The 24161-nt window shown below is 35.7% G+C and overlaps 1 protein-coding gene across 23 annotated transcripts in view; it reads right to left on the reverse strand.

The window, feature by feature from the left end:
* The window catches only part of MLLT10 (MLLT10 histone lysine methyltransferase DOT1L cofactor), a 250792-nt gene that overhangs the window by 28295 nt on the left and 198336 nt on the right, over positions 1-24161 (reverse strand). For 17 of the 23 annotated variants that reach the window (XR_012030838.1, XM_072825420.1, XM_072825416.1 and 14 more), the window contains 2 exons: positions 19449-19496; positions 1792-1970 (listed from right to left, as the gene is read on the reverse strand). Coding sequence is in view for 22 of the 23 variants with exons in the window: in XM_072825420.1 (XP_072681521.1) it covers positions 1792-1970; positions 19449-19496 (227 nt within the window). In the remaining variant the exon portion in view is untranslated. The remainder of the gene's footprint in view (positions 1-1791; positions 1971-19448; positions 19497-24161) is intronic. The other 6 variants (XM_072825419.1, XM_072825417.1, XM_072825421.1 and 3 more) reach the window with 1 other exon arrangement.

Genomic DNA, 24161 nt, shown 5'->3' on the forward strand with positions numbered 1-24161 from the left:
TGAAATGAGCTACAAAAAACTCTTCTAAATTAGTCAAACTCCCCTTATTCAGGTGAGAGGTTCACCACATAGTTAACTTTCATTTTCAAACATGATACCACTAATCATGCCATTGGTTTTCTGTGCCGAACTGTTGTTTATTCTAATACCTGACCTAATTATAATGGTGACTATTTGCATTGTACCATTACATACTTTAAAAATAACTAATACTGCACTTTGATGTACAGCTTACAGAAAATACTAAAATGTGTGTACATATTCTAAAGGCCTGTACAATGTAAATTATGAACACACACATAAAGCATAAATTTACAGCAACCTACAAACAACCTACTTAACTAACTGTAATTAGAAATTTTGTCTCCATTATAAACTTCTCCTGGGGCATCTGAAGTGGCTCACTCAATTAAGCATCCAACTCTGGATCTTGGCTCAGGGCATCATCTTGTGGGTTGTGAGATCAAGCCTTGAGACTGACTGTGCTCAACAGAGTTTGTCTGTCCCTCTTCCTCTCCCTGCTTGCACACTCCCTTTCTCTCTCTCTGTCTCAAATAAATAAATAAATAAATAAAATCTTTAAAAATTTCTCTAAACACTAAGAGACTTATTACTAGAGGTTTGGGTAAAATTATAAAGAATTCTAAACAGATAAAAAATATACTTTAGAAATTTTAATGTATTACCTTTGGTAAAGTGTGTGTGCGCGCGCACACGCAGCTGTGCCTACTTACTGCCTTATTTGTATAATGCAAAATTATGATTTTTCTGATTTAAAAAGCAAGATATGATTTTCTTGCTTTGTTTTTATTTATTTATTTATTTATTTATTTTTTTTTTTTTTATGATAGTCACAGAGAGAGAGAGAGAGAGGCAGAGACACAGGCCGAGGGAGAAGCAGGCTCCATGCACCGGGAGCCCGATGTGGGATTCGATCCCGGGTCTCCAGGATCGCGCCCTGGGCCAAAGGCGGGCGCCAAACCGCTGCGCCACCCAGGGATCCCTCTTGCTTTGTTTTTAAAGGATTCCTGAAAACTAGTAACCTTACAGATCTAAAAGTAAAGGGATAAATGCACAATCACCAACACAGTCACTTATTTACAGTATTTATGTACATTCTTTCTCTTCCACTAGAAGGAAAACAATACAGTATTTGTAGGGATCAATCCCACTCTTTATCCCAGTCTTACACTGGTTTTTGAAAATTTAGACAGCAGATAATCATACAGCACTTCTGTGATTTTTTTAAATTATAAAAAGAATGTTTAAAACTAAAGAAGTCCAAAATTAGTTCACACTTTCTAAGTCCTACTCTTTATTTTATTTTTAAAGATTTTAAAGTAATCTCTACACCACCCACTTGGGAGCTTGAACCCACAACCCTGAGATTGAGAGTCACAAGCTCTACGAACTGGGCCAGCCAGTCACCCAACTAAGTCCTACTTTTTGAAAGAAAGAATAAAAGTAGGGGCACCTAGGTGGCTCTGTTGGTTAAGAAAGAATAAAAGTTCCCACCAAATTATTAGTTTACATCATCAGGAAAAATTAGAAACTCAGAAACTGAAAAGAATCAGTTAATGACAATGTATTCTTTTGTCCTTTCTCATGAATATCACATAAAAATGTCTATTATATCCACTAACGTGTCAAAACAAATGGAGATACTTATAAATTCCTATAGGAATTTATATAGGAAGGTTTCTATACAAGGTTTCTTTCTTCTCCAATCAAACTCACTTTCAAAAACGACAAAGCCATCTACAGGTTACTTCATAGCACTGTAATGATTACCTGAGTTGTAGCAACAGCAGGGGTTGCAGATGATGCTGCTGATGGGGAGAGTGCTCCCACTTGTTGCAAATGCCCAGAAGACTGCTGAGGTAAATGAGAACTGGAGACAGGAGTGCTAGATCCTGAGCCAGATACCACATTTGGAAATGATACTGCTACATCATTGCTGTTATAAATACCTGCAAGAAAAAATTTTTTAAATATTTTATAACTTAGCCATCACATTTGTTATAGACACATATTATTAATCATTAAGTTAGAATGCCCACATTTCCTCCTGATCCCTCCCCTCAGTGATAAATTTTATGGGTGCTGTATCAATAACTAGATGACTAAATACTGACTTGTCACTAAACACTTGTTTAAAAGAATTTAAATCATTTTTTGTTAACAAAAATGGCTTTGCTAAAAGCCTGCAATCACATCAGGAAGTGCCATATAAAAACAACAGTAAGGGTTTTAGGAATTCCTAAAAGCAAAGAAATATTTCTAAATAGGAAAATGAAGCGATTATAGAGTTGCATAAAAATCACCTACTAAAGCTTTTCAAAATGCAGATACTAGAGCCCCAGAACTCATGATTAAGAAGGTCTGGGGCAACCCCAGTAGCTCAGCAGTTTAATGCCTGCCTTCAACCCAGGGTGTGATCCTGGAGGCCTGGGATCGAGTCCTGCGTCGGGCTCCCTGCATGAGCCTGCTTCTCCCTCTGCCTGTGTCTCTGCCTCTCTCTCTCTCTCTGTGTCTCTCATGAATAAGTAAATAAAATCTTAAAAAAAAAAAAAAGGTCTGACATGGGAAGAGACTATTTTAGAAAACTCATCCAAGTTATAATATAGAAAATAAAATGGAACTGAACTAGACTTGAGATCCAAAGACTAACAAGTGGATTCTAGAGATATTCAGAAGGTGGAATAAACAGATTTTATGACTGAATGGGGTGGATGAGGAGGAGCAGGGATGTAGGGGGACAGAGGATTAAGAACAACAACGTGAACTACTAGGTGATGGTAATATTCACTTCCAGGAACACAGGAAAAGAGGATGGAAGGCTTGAAAGCATTTTCAGAGGTACATGGAATTAAAAGCCAGAAAGAAAGGGAGAAATAAGTGAAATAATTCATTCTGAAAAGTAGATGGGAAGAAGGCGGCGAGAGATGATGAGCAAAAGTTAAGATGAAAGAGGAATTACCAAAAAAAAAAAAAAAAAGTTGTTTGTTTTTTGTAAAGATGGGAGATCATGCTAATATGCTTGACAGAGAATAGGCTCCTTAAGGATAAAAGTGAGAGATGGGAATATCTATAAACCAGTAGTGTTCTCAATCAGGGATGATTTTGCTCCACAAAGATGTGTGACAATGTCTGAAGACATTTTTAGTTGTCAAAACTAAGAGGCACTATGGACACACAGTAACAAAGGCCTGGGATGATGCTAAACATCTTAAAATGCACATGACAGCTCCTCACAACTAAGAATTATCTGGCTCATAGTGCCAAGAACGTGGAAGCTGAGAAATCTTGATATAAACCAAGGCTCCTGGGAGGGTAGGAAAACAGTAAGATCCTAACAACTAGACACTATAACAAGAGGAAAGCAAGAAAAATGAACATAAGTGGGTTGCAATAAAAATCAATCAATCTGAGAAACTACAGCCCTTGAAGGCAACAGTAATTATTTATATTAATAGTATGATTTACTTTGTTCTAAACATAAATGTTATTGATTCATAATAAATAAAAGTACCCATAATCTTCAAACATGGGAAATAAAGGAATTGGGACATTTTTAAAGGCCTTACAACCATAATTAAGGGTCCTAAGATCCTTTTTATATCTACAATTTCTCCAGAAAAAAAGATAATTTATTCACTCAACAAATGCATCCATCGCACAAACATCTGAGAGCTCACTGTTTGCCAGACATTATTCTAAGCCCTGGAGATACAAAGCCACTCAAGATATGTGGTCTCCGCCTTCAAGAAGCTTAGTAGAAAAAAGAGACTATTACAAAAGACTGTGAAGAGTGCTATGATAGAGACATCCTCAGGGGCTCTGAGCACATAAAAAGGGGTATCTAACCCAGACCTGGGGTAAGAGGATGAGGGTCAAAAAACTTACTGGAAGAAATGGATGCCTTTAGAACTATTTCTAAAGGAGCTGTAGAACTGAGGTGAAGGATGGTTTGAGGAAGAAACATAAGAACACATAAGTACTATCCACAGCTTATGCATGAAATGAGGCTAATAAATAAGCAGGAATTAGATCAAGAACATTAAAAGCCAAAACATTAAAAATTTACACAACAGGAAGCCACTGAACAGGATTGTAAACAGAAGCTTGGTGTGATCAGACTGATGTTTAAGCAAGACATCAATCATTGGCACAACGCTAGGACTAGATTGGGGAGGAGATTTATTAGAGACTGAGAAAGCTGTTGAAGGGTTGCTATAATAATACTGAAGAGCAAAAACAGAGATTAAGCTAAAGTAATAGTAGTCAAGAGATAACCTAAAAGCAAAGTTCATAGGACTGGTGCCTAATAGGACCTGAAGAATAAATAAAAAGGAGTCAAGGATGACTGTTAAGTGGGCACTGGAGTGGTGATATACCAGTCACTGAAGCAGGAATAGCAACTGGGAGCATCTAGTATTTGATTACTATATGTAGGTCACCATGCTAGCATAATAGGCCAATGAAGTAAACATTACTGTTTACTTCACAAGAGCAAACAGAAGTTTAAAGAAATAATTTGCTTAGTGGCCCAATAGATGGTAGAATCAGGATTCATACTCATAGCTACTGAAATCAATTCCTAACACAAGTTTGAAGTTCAGGTTAATCATGATGGTCTTTGAGATGGCAGTGGAACACAGAACTCCTATATAGTCTAGAACTTCTATATAGTCTAGAACAGAACAGGATCAGCCTGAAGCTCAGAAAAATCAGGTGTGAAGATATAAATCCAGGAGTCAGAAGAATAATAAAGTTAGCAGAAACTCATGAAAACTCAAGAAGGCTTTCTGTTGGCCTGTCCTGTGTTGAAATCTTAAATTTATTCATATTTAGAAACATTGAAACTTCACTTAAAAAAACTAATTTAGAAATATTCCTTAAAGATTTATTTATATGAGAGACATCATATGCCTGAGCTGGTGGAGGGGGAGAGGAGTGGGGGGGAGGGGGAAAAGGTGTGGGGGAGAAGGGGGTGGAGGGAGGGGGGGGAGGGAGGGAGAGAGAGAGAATCTTAAGCAGATTCCCTGCTGAGCACAGTGAGTGGAGAGCCCAATGAAGGGCTTGATATCAAGAGTCATGAGACCCTGAGCCACCCAGGTGCCCTCAAACTTCACATTTAAAAGTGAATTCTAATTTCTTGTCAATATTGGGTTCTATATTCTGAAACAGCAATAATCTGCTGGAGCTTTGGCTAGGACATAGATTCTTAAATCCACCAGAGTCCTGTCATTCTTTTTTTTTTTTTTAAAGATTTTTTTTTAATTTATTTATTCATAGACACAGAGAGAGAGAGGCAGAGGGAGAAGCAGGCTCCATGCAGGAAGCCCGATGCGGGACTCGATCCCGGGTCTCCAGGATCACACCCCGGGCTGCAGGCAGCGCCAAACCACTGTGCCACCGGGGCTGCTCAGTCCTGTCATTCCTTTTTTTTCACCTTGTCACTCATTTATGTTACCGATCTGGTCCCTATAAATATGTGATTTACAACTCCTAATGTGGAAGCTGGTCAAAGCCAAGGAACGGTAAAATGAGATCAACCAGGGAAAGTTTTCAGCATGATCAAGAAGCCCAAAGACAGAATCCTACAGAATGTTACCACTTAAAGACAAACATCACAAAGAACAAAATAAGAAAAGAGAATCTCAAAAAAAATCACTTAGAAAATTTCAAAGAAACAGATCAAATAATTCCATTGATATTTAAGGTCAGTCCATAAAAGGGGAGTCACTAAATGAGAGAATGAATCTTGGCAAGATGAACTCTTTTAAGAATTTTGGCTGTGAAGGACAGAAAAGAGACAGCATGTAAATGAAACAAGTATTTATAAACCTTATATTCCAAGGGACATACTCCTGAGAAAAATTCATTTTTTTTAAAAGTTCATTACCTCATAGTTCATTCAATAAATATTTATTGAGGTTCTTATAAAAAAGGCACTGAAGATAACAAAGAACAGAAACGAGTTCTGCCTTCAAAGAACTAATAGTCTCACAGCAGAGCTAATATGTATTCATAAGCTACTATGATATTGGAGGGAAATACTGGTACCATAAGGACACATGACAAGAAGGACAACTTAAGTTCAGAGGAAGAGACAGAGAGAGGAGTTCCAGAGAAAAGCACTAAAACTCAGCTTCTGCAGCAAAAGTACCTTAAAAGTAGACTGCTAATAATCTAAGTTTTTCCTTTTTCTTTTTAATTTTTAAGATTTTATTTACTTATTCATAAGAGACACACAGAGAGAGGCAGAGACACAGGCAGAAGGAGAAACAGGCTCCTTGCAAGAAGTCCCATGAGGGACTTGATCCCAGGACCCTGGGATCACGCCCTGAGCTGAAGGCAGACGCTCAACCACTGAGCCACCCAGGGATCCCATAATCTAAGTTTTTAATGGTGGAGAACATACATGGAATCTCTAACTCTTAAAACTAAAAGTTAGCTGGAGACACTATGCTGGAAAAAAAGGAAAAACAACACAACTTTTTTGGACTGAGACAAAAATCCTGGTTCTCCCACCTAGGTGATCTTAATCAAATTACATAAACTTTCTGAGCCTCCATATTGTTCTTCTCTATAAAAGCAAGTAAGAGCTATCCTAAAGGCTTTTAATTGAAAACAACCATGTAGCAGTGCCTAATACACACTAAGTTTTCATAATGGTAGCCATTGCTACTTCAGAGTTATTGCTGTAATTAAAGTTTTATCCTTAAGTCAGGAATGTACAGTATTATAATTATCAGGTTCTCTAATGTCCCTAATACTCTTTCAAAACTGAAAATACCATTGCCACATGTAATAATATACATAAAAGTGTAACACTGAAAAGCAAAAAACTGGTGACTGAGGATCTCCAATCTCTAAACTTGTTTTATATTGCATTAGAGCATAAACAGGAAACTGCACAGCTAAATGTTCAATGTGGTGATCACACTTTGAAACTGTCTGGTATACAGGTTACTACTATAAGTAGAACAAATAAAATCTTCTTTTCCTATCAAGATAAGGCAGTATAAATATCTAAATCTTTTTTGAAGATAACAATCACTGACTCTCCTAAACTCCCTCATACCTCAGGGTATGATTGGTACAGTATGAAAAAATAATTTACTAAGACCTCCAGAACTTTATTCAAAAGGTAAATAATCCTCCTTAGGTTGTTCTGTAACTGCTTTCTATTTAACCTACTCTATTTCCATCTTCCACAAGGTATATGTTGTTTTATGCATAAACTCTAGGAAAATACCTGAAAGTCATCTGTTCAGGATAGAAGGTAGAAACAGAGATATAGAATGATATAAAGGGTAGCAATGATGCACTAATTCATCCATCCATCCAATATTTATTGTGTCTACTAGAAGACAGGTACTATGCTAGGAGTAGGGAATAAAGTGGGGAACAAGATAGACAAAATCTCTGTTCTCCAAGAATTTATAAGTTAATTAGGGAAGCAAACATTAAAACAAACAGGTAACCATATATTGTGACAAATGCTATGATTGAAGAGAAAGAGTACCATTAGTGACAAGTTAGGAAGAAGAAAATATCTGTCTGAAAAAATGATACTTAAACGAAGACCTAAAGTCTAGACAGGCAGGTGTTAAGTGAACAGAGTAAAGCAGAAAAGCTTGTTCAAAAAACAATGAAACAGTAAAGAAAAATTAGGTAATATGGGTAAAGCACAGTGGAGAGAGTAGTAGAACAAACTGGAGAGAAGGGAAGGAACAGATCACACAGGACTTTGCAAACCATGTAGAGGTGCTTAGAAATCCTACTAAGACCCATGGGAAGATACCAAAGGCAAATACAGCATGACAGTTTTCTAGAAGATCATCCCCTTAACTGCTATGTGGCAAATGAACTGAAAAAGAGGAATAGTGGAAACAAAAAGGTCATTTAGAAGGCTATTCTGCAGTCTAGGTAAAAGATTATGTCCCTCAAAACTAAAGTGGTAGTGTTATGGAAAAGCTTAGAAAAAGATGAATCTGAAAGTGCATCTAGAAGTCAGATGCACTCAACTTAATGATAAGTTATATTTGGTAGATAAAGAAAAGTATTATGAATGAATTGACTAGTGATTAGAAGCATTATTTACTGAGGTGTTGAAAAAAGGAACAGAAAGAGTGCATTTTTGCTTGTAAAAGAGAAAATGTCAGTCTAGGACTAAGTCCTGAAGACCCCCAACTTTTCAAGGGTGGTTAGTGTGGAAAAGGAATCTGCAAAGAAAATTGAGATCAGTGAGGTTAAAAAAAAAACATGAGTATAGTGTCAACGAAGCTAAGAAAAGAATCTAAAGAAAGGGCATATCAACTGTATCAAATGATGCTTAAAGACTAGTTAAAAGACACAGAATGAAAATGCCCACTGCATTTGGAAAAATGAAGACAAATGGTGATCTTAGGAAAAGCAGTATAAGGTAGATAGGGCCAAGAAAACATTGTTGAGACCTAAGCTTTTACTAGTATGCCATGGCAATTACATAAAAACAATACACAATATACGTGACCAATGACATAAATATTAGTGTTCACCAACAAGAGTTCCTGCTTCCCAGTTTCAAAATGCCTGGAAGGCCAAATCAGTACCACATCAAGTTGTTTGTTCAGCAGTGAACCATAATAAATGAATGGGATAGTCCTGAGGAATATTTAACCTAGTAAATGACTAAACTTGTTAAGTCATCCCTAATCTACATCCTAAGACTGAATATTCTCTTCTGGAGGTTAATATGGTATAAAAATAGTTAAGAGGATCCAAATCCTGCTCCCTCATGCAAAGAACCTCTCTGAATCTAATACACTTCAACTTAAAAGGAAGATGGCACCAATGATTTCACAGGGCTGGTGCCAAGATTGACTAATATATGTAAGGCATAATCTAATGTTATTAGTATACTGTCTACTACACATTAAGCTTTTGATAAATAGTAATTATATTATAAAATATAAAGGAGGAACAACATCTATTAGTGTTGAAAAAAGTAAACAGAGTAATATATGCAATAGAAAGATTCCTTTATTAATGTTGCCTTAATTTCCTTTCCCTCTGATGACTGATGAAGAACAGGATTATTCTGGCTTCCCCTTTCTAGATAGTGGAATATGTCTCTATACAATCAACACATTCATTACTCAAAGAGGGTAAAATAAAATTTAGAGAAAGTTAGAGTTTTCTCTCCTGAGACTCTTGGCCATCCTGATGGAATACAGGTGTTCCTAAATCTCGTTAGGCAAGCATTAACAATTTCTTAGGCTGCTCTACTTTTACAAAGATATGGACAATTCTGTATTGTTTCTTTTTTATTTTACCTATAAAAATAATACACACTAATTATTAAAAATCTTAAATAGATGGGAAAACAGGGAAAAAATCATACACACACACTGTTGACATTCTTATGTATCCTCAAACTTTTTGGTATATAAGTCCATGGTTTTGTTTAGCTTCATACAGCTGCCTATATATTAAAATTTTTTAATCCTTTTATACTTAACATGTTTTCTTATTTCATTATAAAATTTCTAAAAGTATTTTTAATGTTATTTTGACATAATCAATTAAACATTGCATAGCTGACTCTGTTTTCTACAACATTCTACAAATATTATGTGCCTAATATACCCAGATAAAACACTAGACAAAGATACTACAAACAAAAAAAATAGGTATCATCCTTCCATTTATGGTTTTTAAAGTGAAGAAGTCAGACATTAAATAATCACACAAATACTATGCTATAATGAAAAAGCAGACTATGCGGTGACAGAATATAAGGGTTACTTAATTAAAATGAGCAGAGTAGGCCTCTGTGAAGAAGTAACACAAACTAAAAGGAAGAGAGATCCATTTCTTTTGTTTTTATCTGCCCAGAATTCTCTCCCATTTCGTGTCCAAATAACATCCTATTTTCTCTCAAGAAAGTACCCCTCCCCCATTTCATCCGCTCTCAGCCCAGGGATAAATATGCAACCCAAGCTGAAATGGTCTCTCCTGGGAATTTAAATCTTGAAGGCATACACACAAGGGCAGAAAATGGTCAGACCTGTTAATCTAATGGCAGTAATACAAGGATTCTATTAATTTTTATTTACCTAGCCCTTGAATCTACCCTATTTCTCTCCTCTCGGAGGTCAGGGATAGGGTATTTCCTTTAATTTTCTAAAATAACTGTACATATCCAATAAATTCCTTTTTTGCTTAAATTTGAAAGAGTTCACTTCTGTGGCTTAAATATAATGAACCCTAACTGATACAGCCAATGGAGTATAATATGAAAAGAAATAAAATGCTTAAGATGAAGCTAGAAGTCACCCTAAGAGCCAGCTCATGTAGAACCTTGCAGGTCATAAAGGACTTTTCAGTTTCATTCTAACAGGAAGCCATTAAAGCATTTTAACCAAGATAGTGGTACGATCAGAACTGTATTTTTAAGAGATCATCTTGGATACAATGTAAACAATGCCTTGAAAGACAATGGGAGACCAGAATCAGAGAGATAATTTAAGTACTTATTGAAATAGTTTGGACACAAGATTTTAAGTTCTTAAATTTGGTTAAAATTTTAGAGTGAGAAAAGCAAAGGCTCAAGACTGAGCCTTAAAGAATTTCAAACTAAACTAGGATAAAGGAGAAGCCAAAAGAACATTAGTAAGAAATGGTCAAAATAATAGGACAGCCAAGTTAAGTATAGTGTTAGAAGAGAACAGGTAAGGGAAAGAACAAGACAGGATAGGACCAGAAAGGGAGAGAGAAAGGAAAGGAAAGGAGGTTCCAGTAGCTGGAAGTCTCAACAAAAACAAATATGCTAAGATATCATCTAGGATAATGACTGAAGAACATCCACTAGACTTGGCAGTGTGAAAACTATTTCTGACCTGAGTACAGCAGTAATTGCAGAGCCAGCATAAAGTGGTTTGAAAAATAAATCAATGGGAGAATTTCTATTTCTGGCAATGAGGTAATCCAGGCAACCCCAAAACCTCCCTACTTAAAAAATGACCTAAAAATGAACAATTAAGCCCATAAGACAGTAAGGGAAATCCTAAGGAAAGTACAAGAAAAAGCTTTAATAGGTTGCTCCTAAAGAAGCCAACTTGTGTCAGTGACCTAGGAGCTTTGGCTTTAATGCCCACAAGGAAAAGAGGACACCTTGGGCCTCCAAATGGATGAAAAATTAAGCCTGGTAAGATCCTGTTTATATAGATTAGACTTTACAGGGCAGCCAAGGTGGCTCAGCGGTTTAGCTCCGCCTTCAGCCAGGGTGTGATCTGGAGACCCGGGATCGAGTCCCACATAGGGCTCCCTGCTTGGAGCCTGCTTCTCCCTCTGCCTGGGTCTCTGCCTCTCTCTCTCTCTCTGTGTCTCTCATAAATAAATAAATAAAATCTTTAAAAAAAAAAAAAGATTAGACTTTACAAGAGCTATATTTCTGGGGAACGACAGATCAGCCCTTGCACCTGCAACACCACTCCCCCACCAAAACCCTACAAAACACAAAACACAAATATTCACAGCATAGGGAAAGGACAAGGGAGTCGGTCCAATTAGCTTTGAGCTCTGGATAGAAGATGAAAAGTCTGCCCTTAGAATTTATTGCCACAATCTTTCCTTCAAACAGGGGCTGGGTCTGAATTTACATTATGTGCTTGGTCTGGTAAATCCCAAAATTTAAATTAAGATGGGGCCAGGTGATACTGTCACTTGAGTATCCAATAGAAGCAAATACAAAACCTCTCTGAAGGGATAAATCCTCGACCCAGGCTATAAAATGAGTTCACAGTACAAAGTTAGAAAACACAGAAGAAAATAATCCCCTTAATCACAAATTAGCACACACAAACACTATTATTTTACTGTCCTTCAAAAACCTTAGAAAATAGAGCAAATAAAGGTTATGAGATGAATATTTTAAATGATTAAGAACCTACACAGAGGAATTAAAAGTGTAAGAAAGAAACAACAGTCTATAAAAAAGAGGAACCTGGCATATCTTGCTGAGGTAGACAGAATTCTAGTGATACCCACTCACCAGCCCATACTTCCCTTCCCCAAATTATTCAAACACTAATCAAAGTACTACTTGTGAAGAAACTTGGCAGACTGAATTAAGGTACTGATTAGATGACCTTAAAATAGGTGGAAAATCTTGGGTTATATAGGTAGGCCCAGTGTAATCACATGAACCCATAAAAACAGAAGACAAAAGGCAAAAGAGTCAGTGGGAGATTAACAGAAGAGAAAACGAGAGATCTCACCTTGGAAGGGGAAGTCAGAGGATTCAACTCACCTCTGCTGGCTCTAAGATGTGACATGTAAAAGCATGGGATAGAAGCCTTGGGCAGCCCTGGTGGCGCAGCGGTTTAGCGCCGCCTGCAGCCCAGGGCGTGATCCTGGAGACCCGGGATCGGGTCCCATGTCAGGCTCTCTGTGTGGTGCCTGCTTCTCCTTCTGCCTGTGTCTCTGCCTCATTGTCTCTCTCTCTCTGTCTCTATGAATAAATAAAATAAAATCTTTAAAAAAAAAAAAAAAAAGAAGAAGCCTTGAGGAGCTAAGGGAGACCCCTCAGCCATCAGCCAGAAAGGAAATGATGACCTTCAGTCCTTCAACTGCAAGGAACAAACTGAATTCTGCCAACAACCTAAAAGAGCTTGGAAGTGAATTAATCCTAGAGTCTCCTAATACTAAGAGCCCAGGGAGTCAACACCTTGATCCCAGCCTTGTGAGACTAAGCAGAGAAACCAGCTAATCCAACCCAGACTCCTGACTGCGTGCTAATAAACTTGAATGCTTTTAAGTTGCTAATTTTGTGGTAATTTGCTATGGCAGCAAAAGAAAACGAATATATTTGTAATACCAGAAAATAAGGAAGGCTTCAAATAATGAGGATATGTCAAAAGGACACACTGCCAGCTTAAAGCGGCTCCCACCAGCTATTCTGTGAACAATCTGAGCATCACAATAAATAGATCATAACTTACACAAATCTGTAAGTCCATACTGACAAACTGAAAGTCTGATGAGGAATGGGATATTTATATAGTTTCACAGTTAATTCCAAATATATATACTAATTATAAAGGGGAAAAGAAAACCTTTTCATTGGAAATACTGGATTATGTGCCATATGATACATGCAATGGATCATGTGTGTGGTATCTTGCTCCAAAAAAAAACATAACATGACACTAATAATGAAAAAAAAATTAACCAAATCCAAAAATAACTATCCTATAAAATTCTGAAACAACTGCCAAAATTTGAACAGCATCTTAAGAGTGGATGGTAGAACTACAGTGATGTTATTTTCCTTTTATTGATCATTGTACTGTGAACAGGAAAATGTCCTTATCTGTAAAGATTACTTAAGTATTCATGGCTGATGTGGTACTTATCTGCAACTTAGACTCAAATGATTTGCGCAGATACAGTTCTGTATACTATACTCTTAAGTTTGGGACTGTTTCAAAATAAAGAGTATTTTTAGATATGAGAAAAGGACTACACATTCTTAAAAACAAGAGAAGAAAAAGAAAAACAAACCAGACCACAAAGAATTCCAAAAATTTGGAAAAACATGTTCACTAAAAATCTTTACTCATTAATAAGCAGGTAAAACAATAAATTAATAGAGCTAAAGAGATGATGAGTTTGGGACCAAAAAAAGATGAAAAGAAACTACCCAGATACAGCACAGAGAGATTAGGAAATGGAAATTATAAAAGCAAGGTTAAGGGACATAAAGGACAGAATGAAAGTCCAAATATGGCTAACAAAAATTACTGAAGAATAGGAAGAATATTGATCTATTGATTTTAAAATATAATGGCTACAGTCCCGAATTGATAAAAGACATGAATTCACTCAATCAGGAAGCAAAGAGGTCTTAAGAAGAATAAAGTCACATTCAGACATATCACCAAAAACAAAGAGAAAAATCTTAAATGAGGGAGTGGAGGTAGAACAGTTTGAGGGGTAGGTACATGAATAGGAATGTGGGATCAAAGGAAGCTTTGGGTTCTTTCGTGCCTTTTCAAGAGGAAAAACACTAGAGCATGTAGATGGGAAAAGAAAAGTGATGGTGAGAGGGTAAAGCAACTAAAATGACAAGGTCTCTAAGAGGGCACAGAAGGCAGAGATCTAGAGCACAAGACTAGCCTTGGATTACAAGCAGGACTGGAGAAAAAGAAAAGAGGACAGATGCGTATCAAGTAGGTTTGCAGAATTGGGTGATGAAAAGATGAAATTTTCACTGGCAGTAAAAGTTAAAACAAACAAAAACAATCGTGGCAAAAGAGTTTCTTAGAGATGTACATTAATATTGCCAAGCAATTTATATGTCAGTTAAGGCTAGTATCACAAATCTATAATAATGAGTGTATACATGGTGTGATTTTTTTTTTTTCTAAAAAAGCTTAGCTCAGATGAAGTATAGAAATACAGGTGGTCAGAAATACAGGTAGTCAGATTAACGAAGGAAAGTATTTCAACTAAGAAGGAGACTTACCTAAAGTATCAATCATATACCTAGATCTAGATGACAAATATCATGAAGTACATAACACAGTGATTTTTTTTCCTGTTTCTTTGGCTTAAGGAAATTAAAAGGAAGGTGTAGTAGGAAAAAAAATTGCCAATGAAAATGAAGAACATACTCTTACTCGGTGTGGCAGCTATTAAAACAATTTGCCATTCTTCATTAAAAGTTTTCTATGATTTAAATAAAAACACATAAGCAATGACCACAATCAATTTTTAAAAATGAAGACAAGAACAAAACTACTCCCTGGGCACCTGAGTGGCTCTGCGGTTGAGCGTCTGCTTTTGCCTCAGGTCATGATCCTGGTCCTGGGATCTAGTTCTGCATCAGGCTCCTGACAGGGAGTCTGCTTCTCCCTCTCCCTATGTTTCTGCCTCTCGATCTCTCTCATGAATTAATAAGTAAAATCTTTTATTTTTATTTTTTAAAAGATTTTATTTATTTATTAATGAAAGACACACGGAGAGAGATGCAGAGATATAGGCAGAGGGAGAAGCAGGCTCCTTGCAAGGAGCCCGATGTGGGACCCGATCCTGGATCCCAGGATCATGCTCTGAGCCGAAGGCAGACACCCAACCACTGAGCCACTCAGACGCCCCAATAAGCAAAATCTTTTAAAAAAAAGTACTCTCAAATCTATTATTTTAAATAGCCATCATAATTTGTCTAATGTTTTATTCTGCAATTATTCATTTATATTTCTTACTCTTCCAATAGAACATGAGCACCATGAAAACAGAATATAATAAGAAATTGATAATCCTTTATTTTATGCATTATATATACTTTGTTGTTCTGGATTTGGTGTCAGGGAAAATATACCACAGATATATTTCCAAGTTGCTACGTAAGCTACCTAAATATCATTTGATAATTGAATTCTGGAGATGCTATAAGAAATACAACTATAATTGTTATATTCCTATTACTTCCGATTTTTCTATAATTACCTCTGTTAAATCTCAAATGATTTAAATCTAGACTTTCATATCTTAGAACTGAACTTACTTCTATATAGTCCTTATAGATCTCTCTCTAAAAAGAATTTCATCTTAATATAATAGTCCATGTTTTAGAATTCTTTTCCTGTCTCTGATATTTTAAAACGTCTCCTATAATAGGTGTAGACAAGGATTTTTTTCCTACACTTTTTTTTTTCCTTTGGCACTCTATGGGCCACTTTAATCTAAGATCTCTCATCTTTTTTTAAGGAATTTTATTTTTTCAGATTATTTCCTCCTGTCCATTTTCTCTCTCCCTTTCTGGGGTTCCTTTGATCTGAAGTCTTACTTTTATCCTCCGTATCATATTGTGTTTATTTTAAATATATATAAAACCCATTAATTATTTTTGTTCCTCACTGTATCCATTGTTATTTATCTATTGCATTTTTCAATTTGACAATTACAGTTTTGTATACCTAAAATTTCTACTTGTTTCTCTTAAATATTTTGTTTCAAATTATTATTTTCCCTCATGTCTTTTATGTTCAATGCACTGGTTTATTTTCTCTTCATAGTTTCTTTAGGACTGATTTGGGTAGAAAATTAGATTTTCTAGCACTGCCAACATGAATTGATTACTTTTGGTCTTGGGGCACCTGGGTAGCTCAGTCAGTTAAACGTCTGCCTTTGGCTCAAGTCATGACCCAACAGTTCTGGGAAGGAACCCCACATCAGGCTTTTCTGCTCAGTGGGGTGTCTGTTTCTCCCTCTCCCTCTGTGTGCTCCCTCTCTCTTGCTTTCAAATAAATAAATAAAATCTTTAAAAAAAATTGGGGGGGGGCACCTCGGTGGCTCAGTTGGTTAAGCACTTGCTTTGGCTCAGGTTATGACTTCAGGGTTGTGGGATCGAGCCCTGCATTGGGCTCCCTGCTCAGTGGGGAGCCTGCTTCTCCCTCTCCCTCTGCCTGCTGTCCCCACTGCTTGTGTTCTGTCAAATAAATAAATAAGGTCTCCTATATCTTGACACATCCAGAAACAACTCTGAATATGTTTTTGATACACACCTTTTGAATAATATATTAGTTGCTCCAAATACTACAAGCATAATGACAAAAATGTCTGAGAAGCATAATTCCAAATACCTAGCTATTATTATATAAAAATATTGTTTCTGCTGTCAGGAGTATGCACATACACATATCCAGAGATCCTGAAATGCTACTTAAGAAAGCAATCAACTGCATTATACAGAGAAAAAAGAACATTATTGAGATGGTGATAATCTTTAAACATGATCTAACTAATTGTCCTTATTCTGATGTCAGGTTCACCAACCAAGTAACCTCCCAATTATAACTCATTTTCCCAAGATTTCTTTAAGAAGAGTAAGATAAGCAGCATTTGGCATTCTTGATAGTAATGTTTTCATGACAAATGATTGTCATTCTTCACTTCTCCCATATTGGCTTGAGTCAGCCCACCTAATCAACTCCAGCTATACTGACAAAACCATAAGGAGACTAATACAACAATCTGTGCAAGAGATGATAAGGATCTGAGCCAACCCACAGCTGTGAGAGATCGGAATTTTGAAAATAATAAATTAAATGTAAAAAGTCATGTATAGGAAACTTCAAATTAATTAGAAAAAATATTTAGAAGGTACTACTTGGTGACTGATTCAGTTAGGAGTAGGCAGAGAACAGAATAAAAGACACAGTCTTGATAAAGAATAGAGGAAGAGAGGAGATAACTTCTCAGGAAACACTGAGGATTACAAAAGAAAGTACTTGAGAAGTACAGTCTTTACACATTTAGGTATCATTATTTATCACTAGTTTTTAATCATTCAAATATTTTTCTCAAGTACACTAACAGGATAACACTTTTGTAAACACACTCAAGTTATCAATGTATACCTGAAAGTAATCATTTCTTTTGGGGGGAAACCTACTTCTAAAGTTTCTACTAACTTAAACATTAATTAACCCCAAATAGGGACGTTAAAAAAACTCATTTTTTATTTTATACTGAATGTTTCCACAGTTATTTCCTCTGTCTTCCTTTAAGTTAAAATTTCCTACTTGTCTCTCTCATCTGTCCAGTTCTTTGGTTCATTAAAAAAAAATTTTTTTTGCATCTTAACCTTTTATCTTTCCAGAGTCCTCCTTTCCACCTATTAAGACTTTCCTATCTTTAAAAAAAAAAAAAAAAAAAAAAAAGACTTTCCTATCTTAAAATAAACCTGGTCTAACCTCTTTGTCTTCTCCACCAACCTTGCTCACCCATGACCAACCTCACAGTTTGTTATTTAACACCTATATGGATTTATTTCCAATTCTCCTTCATGCCCAAACTCTAACCTCATCTATTCATTTGCACGCTAAACATCTCTACCTGAACAGCTTGTTGGCAAATGAATATCCATCCTCTCCAGCCATAGCCATTCAATTTATTGACAAATACTACGAGTTCTTTTTGGGTAATATATGTCTCACTAGTCTGACTTCCATTACCCTCATTCAGGCCTTCAATACATTTGGCTAGATTACAACAAAAATCTAACTAGGTTTTCTGTTCTCTAGCTCTTTCAATAATCTTTTTTTTTTCTTTCAATAATCTTATATGCTAGAGCCAGATGCACCAGGTGCATCTGGCTAACTATGTTTTATTTTTTTCCCCAATTCAAACTATTTCCCAACTACCAACTATTTCCAACTCCTTTGGCTAGTATCTAAGGCTATTATTTTTCATATATTTCATGTCAAATACCAATATCCCATCACTTCACAGACCTATGTGTCACAAATTGTGCTACTTTTATTCCAGGGACTTTGAGTCTAGCCCTGATCCCAATTTCCAACTTGCTCAATTTTACTCATTTCTTTAAGCATCAGGTAAAATATTATAGTCTCTGGGCAGCATACTCCCTCAGCTAAAAGTAAGCTTCTCTGACCTTGAACTCTTTTTATACTAAAGATCATTAAGGAAGTTATAACTATATGTCTTAAAATTATTTATATACATATTTATCTTTTTGATTTTATGTTCCTGAAAGGATGCACTTGCAATACAACTATTTCCCCAAAGTAAATGACTGTGATTTTAGATACAGAAAGAACTTTATACTTTCCAAATGAGAAAAGGCTAAAACACTGTTGAGAAGGAAAAGCTCCACGTGCATGTCCTCATAGGCTGCAACATTAATCTGATTAAGATGTGAAACTGAGGATTTTAGGGGAGGAAAAGGGGTGCAGTAGATGCATACATGAACTGGTTAAGATGAGTGGATTCAGAATATACACACTCTCAACTGATCCAAAAGTATTTGAAAACTACTCAATTAGAAAATTATTATAAATCATAGAGTATGGTTTCAGATTCTTCTTTTCCTTAATGAGAGAGAAGGGTCATAGATAGAAAGTGGTCTTAAATATCAAACACCTAGGCATCTAGACCCTTGACAGGCAAGTAATTTTAGAAATCCTAAAACCTACCCTGCAGTGTCTTACTTAGGAAATATAACAAGTCCAAACAAGTATAAACAATCAAAGAATATAATTAATAGTTCATCCCAGAATTATGGAGACCATCCAGAATTATGGAGAATTTCTTTCAGTTATTATTTTTGGGACGACAGATCCCTACTACTGCTTTATATGGGAAGGTTTCTATGCTACATTAAGATTAACACTATTACAGGGATCCCTGGGTGGCTCAGTGGTTTGGCACCTGCCTTCCAAGCCCAGGGCGTGATCCTGGAGTCCCAGGATCGAGTCCCGCATTGGGCTCCCTGCATGGGGCCTGCTTCTCCCTCTGCCTATAGCTCTGCCTCTCTCTCTGTCTCTCATGAATGGATAAATAATATCTTAAAATAAAATAAAAAAAAAGAAAGAAAAAAAAAAAAAAGATTAACACTATTACTCTTAAAGTTTGAATTTGGTACATACCTATGAATTTAAGTTCCTGCTTTGTTAGTGTAGAATTGTCATCTCTGTCTAAAGAAAAGACACACTTTAATTTTGAATTTTTAATAACCAGTTTCTAAAAACTACCATGACAAGTATAAATTGAGAAATTTAAGACATTATAGGGGGTTAAAGTAAAACAAACAAAAAACTATGGAAAATATAAAAATCATAAATTTGTTTTCACTAAAATAAAAAAAGGCAACATTCTAAATAGATTGCTAATGGCATTATCATTTAATTAATTTAAAAGCAATTCTCATAAATTCATTTCCATTTATACTAATCCCTTCACTTTTCAGGTTCTTTCTCTCTTGCAGTTTCAATGAGACACTCACAAATTCATTTTGCTTTGTAGTAGTTAACATGCATACTGAAAATTACTTTTTCTCCCCAGTGGCTGATTCACCATCCAAATGTTAATATCTTTCTGTGTTTATGACTTAAGTCTCTGAAGCCTATCTTCCAGAAACTTAGAGTGATCCAATAGACAAATAGCTTGGCTGATTTGAAATGGAAAAGGTCTTACTGTCTTATCTATTGTACATGTCTTATACTACTTAGCAAGGCTATATATTATTAGTCAAATTAGTTCCTGCACAGAAACAAACATTTCAACAAACAGTAGCATTTGTTGCATCCTGGGATGTAACAATGTATAAAAATAAAGAATACTCCCAAGTATATAGCAAGAAGGAAAATCAAGTCTATTGTGATTAAAGAGAAATTAGATCTAGCATGATCTAGATCAATGGTTCTCAATCTCCACACTGATCATAGCAACAACTTCCCCTATCAGTAATAACTCATTATGTATGGTGAATCTCAAAAGATTAATAGGCTGTGATTATGCCTATGATTATTGCTCATCTCTGTTCTTAGACCCTACCTTCTTAATGCTTCCCTGAAATGAAGAGGGGACACATGTAAAGAACAAAGATCTAGTTTCCTACAAACTGTTATGACAAACATGAGTAGGATTCCATTCTTGAAGAACATTCATCCCTAAAATCAATTAGCATTCATACTTATCCTCAATCCTATAGCAGATATTTATGAATAATTGGTTGACATCACTTTGCCTCCTCCATCAAATGAGATTTGTTTCATGAGCATGATCGTGACAAACTGTAAGTACCATAATTAAAGAAAATTTAAAAGCATACTAAACGGGACATAGAAATCAATTAGCAATATATTACTGGTGAAAATAGATCTAAGCTCCTTAGCTTTTAATCTACTATTTCAAAATTATATAAAAATGAGAATTGCCAAGACAAACAAATGAACCAATTCCATTATTACAGCAAAGAACCAAGTTACCACTCTGAGAGAAATAAGAACCACCCAATGCAAAGTTTAATTCCCAAAGAAAATGAATGTATGTCCAAAAATATATGAAACCTCTCCCAGGACTGTGTAGCAACTGACAATCAGTGATTTACTCATTCAGCACTTATGGAATATCAAGTAGATGATAAGCTAAATACCAATAAAATAAAGGTGAATAAAACTCAACCCCTACTCTAAATGAGCTTATAATCTAGTAAGAAGAACTACTAAATAAATAAATTGTTAAACAACCTAAAAAGCACTAAAGTAAAGTCATACCTGAAACAGAACAATGAAAACCAGGCAGATGATATGTTAGTTTTCAAATGGACTATATAAAAGCAAATTATAGGGGCACCTGGATGGCTCAGTAGGTTAAGTGTCTAACTCTTGATTTTGGTTCAGGTCATGAGATCAAGCCCTGTTGGGCTCTGTGCTGGGCATGGAGCCTGCTTAAGATTCTCTCTCTCTCTCTCTCTTTTTCCCCCCTCCTCTCCCTCTGTTCTTCCCCCAAGCCCTCCCCCACTCATGCTCATGCTGTCTTAAAAATGTACATATGTGTACATCTTCATATATAGGGATTGTAGTTTGCTTTTAGATGTACATATATAGGGATTGTAGTTTGCTTTAATATGTATATAAAATGTTTGTTTTATATTGTTTATTATATAGTTATTATTTGTTTTTTTTGTGTATATATATATATAATTTGTTTTATCACTATAAGCATTTTAATCATACCTACTAAATGAAGCCAAGAAGTCATACTTAAAGTTTAGCAGCATCACGAAATCTAAAATCACTTAGTCAAGCTGGGTAGTTCTAAGGCACTACCATAAAACAAAATGCCATGAAATGCAAGGCACTACACTTCACGGGCATATATTTAAAAGCTTTCTCTCCATATGCTTTGTTTTGTTTTGCTTTAAAGATACCATTTATTTATTTGAGAGAGAGAGAGAGAGCACACACACGAGTGGGGGGAGGGGCAACAGGTAAGGGAGTAGATCCCTACTGAGTAGGGAGCCCAAAGAGGGGGCTTGATCCCAGGATCCAAAGATCATACCTGAGCCAAAGTCAGATGCTTAACCAAATGAGCCACCCAGGTGCCCCTCCATATATTATTTTTCAAAAAACTTAAATGAAGGGAGCCTGGATGGCTCAGTCGATTAACTTTCTGACTTGATTTCAGCTCAGGTCATGATCTCAGGGTCTTGAGACTGAGCCCCCCATATCAAGCTCTGTGCTCAGCGAGGAGTCAGCTTGAAATTCTCTCTTTCTCCCTCTGTCCCTTCCTCAGCTTACACATGGGCTCTCTCTAAAATAAATAAATAAATATTTAAGATATTTAAATGATTACTCTGTCTTTCCTAATTGCCTTAAAAGTTTCTAAATTCTACCACAAGATTTTTACGTTGTATCTTTCTCCTAACTGTTCTCTTTTTCCTTTACTGAGATAATAATCTTAGTATTATTTCTCTTAACTTTTAAGTTACCTGAATTTTCTCTGGTCACAAAAAATTCATCACACTACACCTATTTTTTTTTTTTTTTTTTTTAGATTGAAGGGTTTTCCCAAAAGCATTTCTTTGTATTGATGATAATCTTATTTCCTTATCAGAAAGCACCAATTTCAAAAGTTTATGGAATATTATATGCACACACCCAGAAGAACAACTGCCTATTAAGTTCTTAGATCCTCTATGAGAAATATCAAGTTAGGATGTATGCTTAAAACTCTCAACACCTATGACTATTAATACATGATATTTCCTTGGTTCTTATACCTTCATTAGATTCTTAAAACAAGTCTCACTAAAATAAAAGATTTTCATTTTATGAAGGTCTATATAATAAAACATTTTGCATTATATTCTGGAGAATAAATGAGTATAATCCAGTCTTTCAAACTTTTCAGAGCCTCAAATGTGTAATGGAAAACTTTTTTATTGTTGTTTCATAAAGGTGAGACAAATATAACTAAGATATAAATCACAAAAGCAAAAAAAAATTGTCTAGAGAAGCAGTAGATATAAACTAAAGAAAGAACATTAGAACACTGCATATGAGAATCCAGAAGTCAAAAAAACAAAAAAAACTAGGGGATCCCTGGGTGGCTCAGCAGTTGAGCGTCCGCCTTCCACCTAGGGCATGATTCTGGAGTCCCGGGATCAAGTCCCACATCAGGCTCCTTGAAGGGAGCCTGCTTCTCCCTCTGCCTCTCTATCTTATGAATAAATAAAATCTTAAAAAAAAAAAAAAAAAAACTAGAGAGAGAAAGAGAACATCCTGAAGTCTGTGGCGTTTGGTTTTGGGTTTTTATTTGAGTTATAAGTCTATCAAAAAGTATCAGAAAAAAATTTGCAGGAGCACAACTATGCTTACTTTTAAGTTCTTTCAGTAGATTAAGAAGGAAGATCATATCAGCAGACACTACTAGAGTCTAAATCATAGATTTAAGTTATACTAATGCATCATAAAGTTGAAAAGAGGAGACTGGAGAGTCTGGTAAGTGGCATATTATGAAAAACTCCACATGCTATCCTAAAAAAATATTAATTTCATCTCATAAATACCATACAATTCTAAAAGGATTTAAGTAAGACAGTGACATAGTCTGATTTGCATTTTTAAATAGGCCACTGATTCTGGTAGCGCTAGAGAATGAACTAGATAATGAAATGAAGGTTTGAAGGTTGCAGAAAGAGTTCATATGACAAATTATGTTGGAATACCCAAGTAGGGGCAGTGAGAATATAATGGAGAAAACAAGTGATGAATAACAGGAAAAACCTCTAAAAATAATAATAACCAAAAAATGAGAAGGCAGAGTTTAGTTTAACTCCTTAGCATAACTGAGTTAGGTGACTAAATCACCACAGAGATAAGGAACACAAGAGAAGAAGCAGGCTTTAAATGGGAAAAATAAGGGTAACTGAGATTTATTAGATTGTTGGAAATGAGCCTGGAACTCAAGAGAAAATTCTACATTGGATGCACAGATTTGGGGATCTAATAAGCATCAATGATAGCTGAAGCTATAGGCATGTGTAAGATATTTTCCAAGGGACTATGTGCAGGAGAAGTAAAAAAAGTATAGGAGAGAATACTGGGAATAAAACAAAGAATACTCAAAATCATAAAAGATACTGAAATGCTCTCATAAAGTAAAGGCCTACTTAAAAAAAAAAAAAGAATAAACTCTATTCCTAAGTGTATTCTCAAAACAAATAAAAACATATGTTCACACAAAACCTTGTACATGAATCTTCACAGCAACATCTTTCTTACGAACGAAGAAGTAGAAACAATCCAAATGCCCATCAACCAGTAAACAAACAAAATGTGGTATATTCATACAGT

This window comes from Canis lupus, chromosome 5, assembly GCF_048164855.1.
Source record: "Canis lupus baileyi chromosome 5, mCanLup2.hap1, whole genome shotgun sequence".
Classification (NCBI taxonomy): domain Eukaryota; kingdom Metazoa; phylum Chordata; class Mammalia; order Carnivora; family Canidae; genus Canis; species Canis lupus.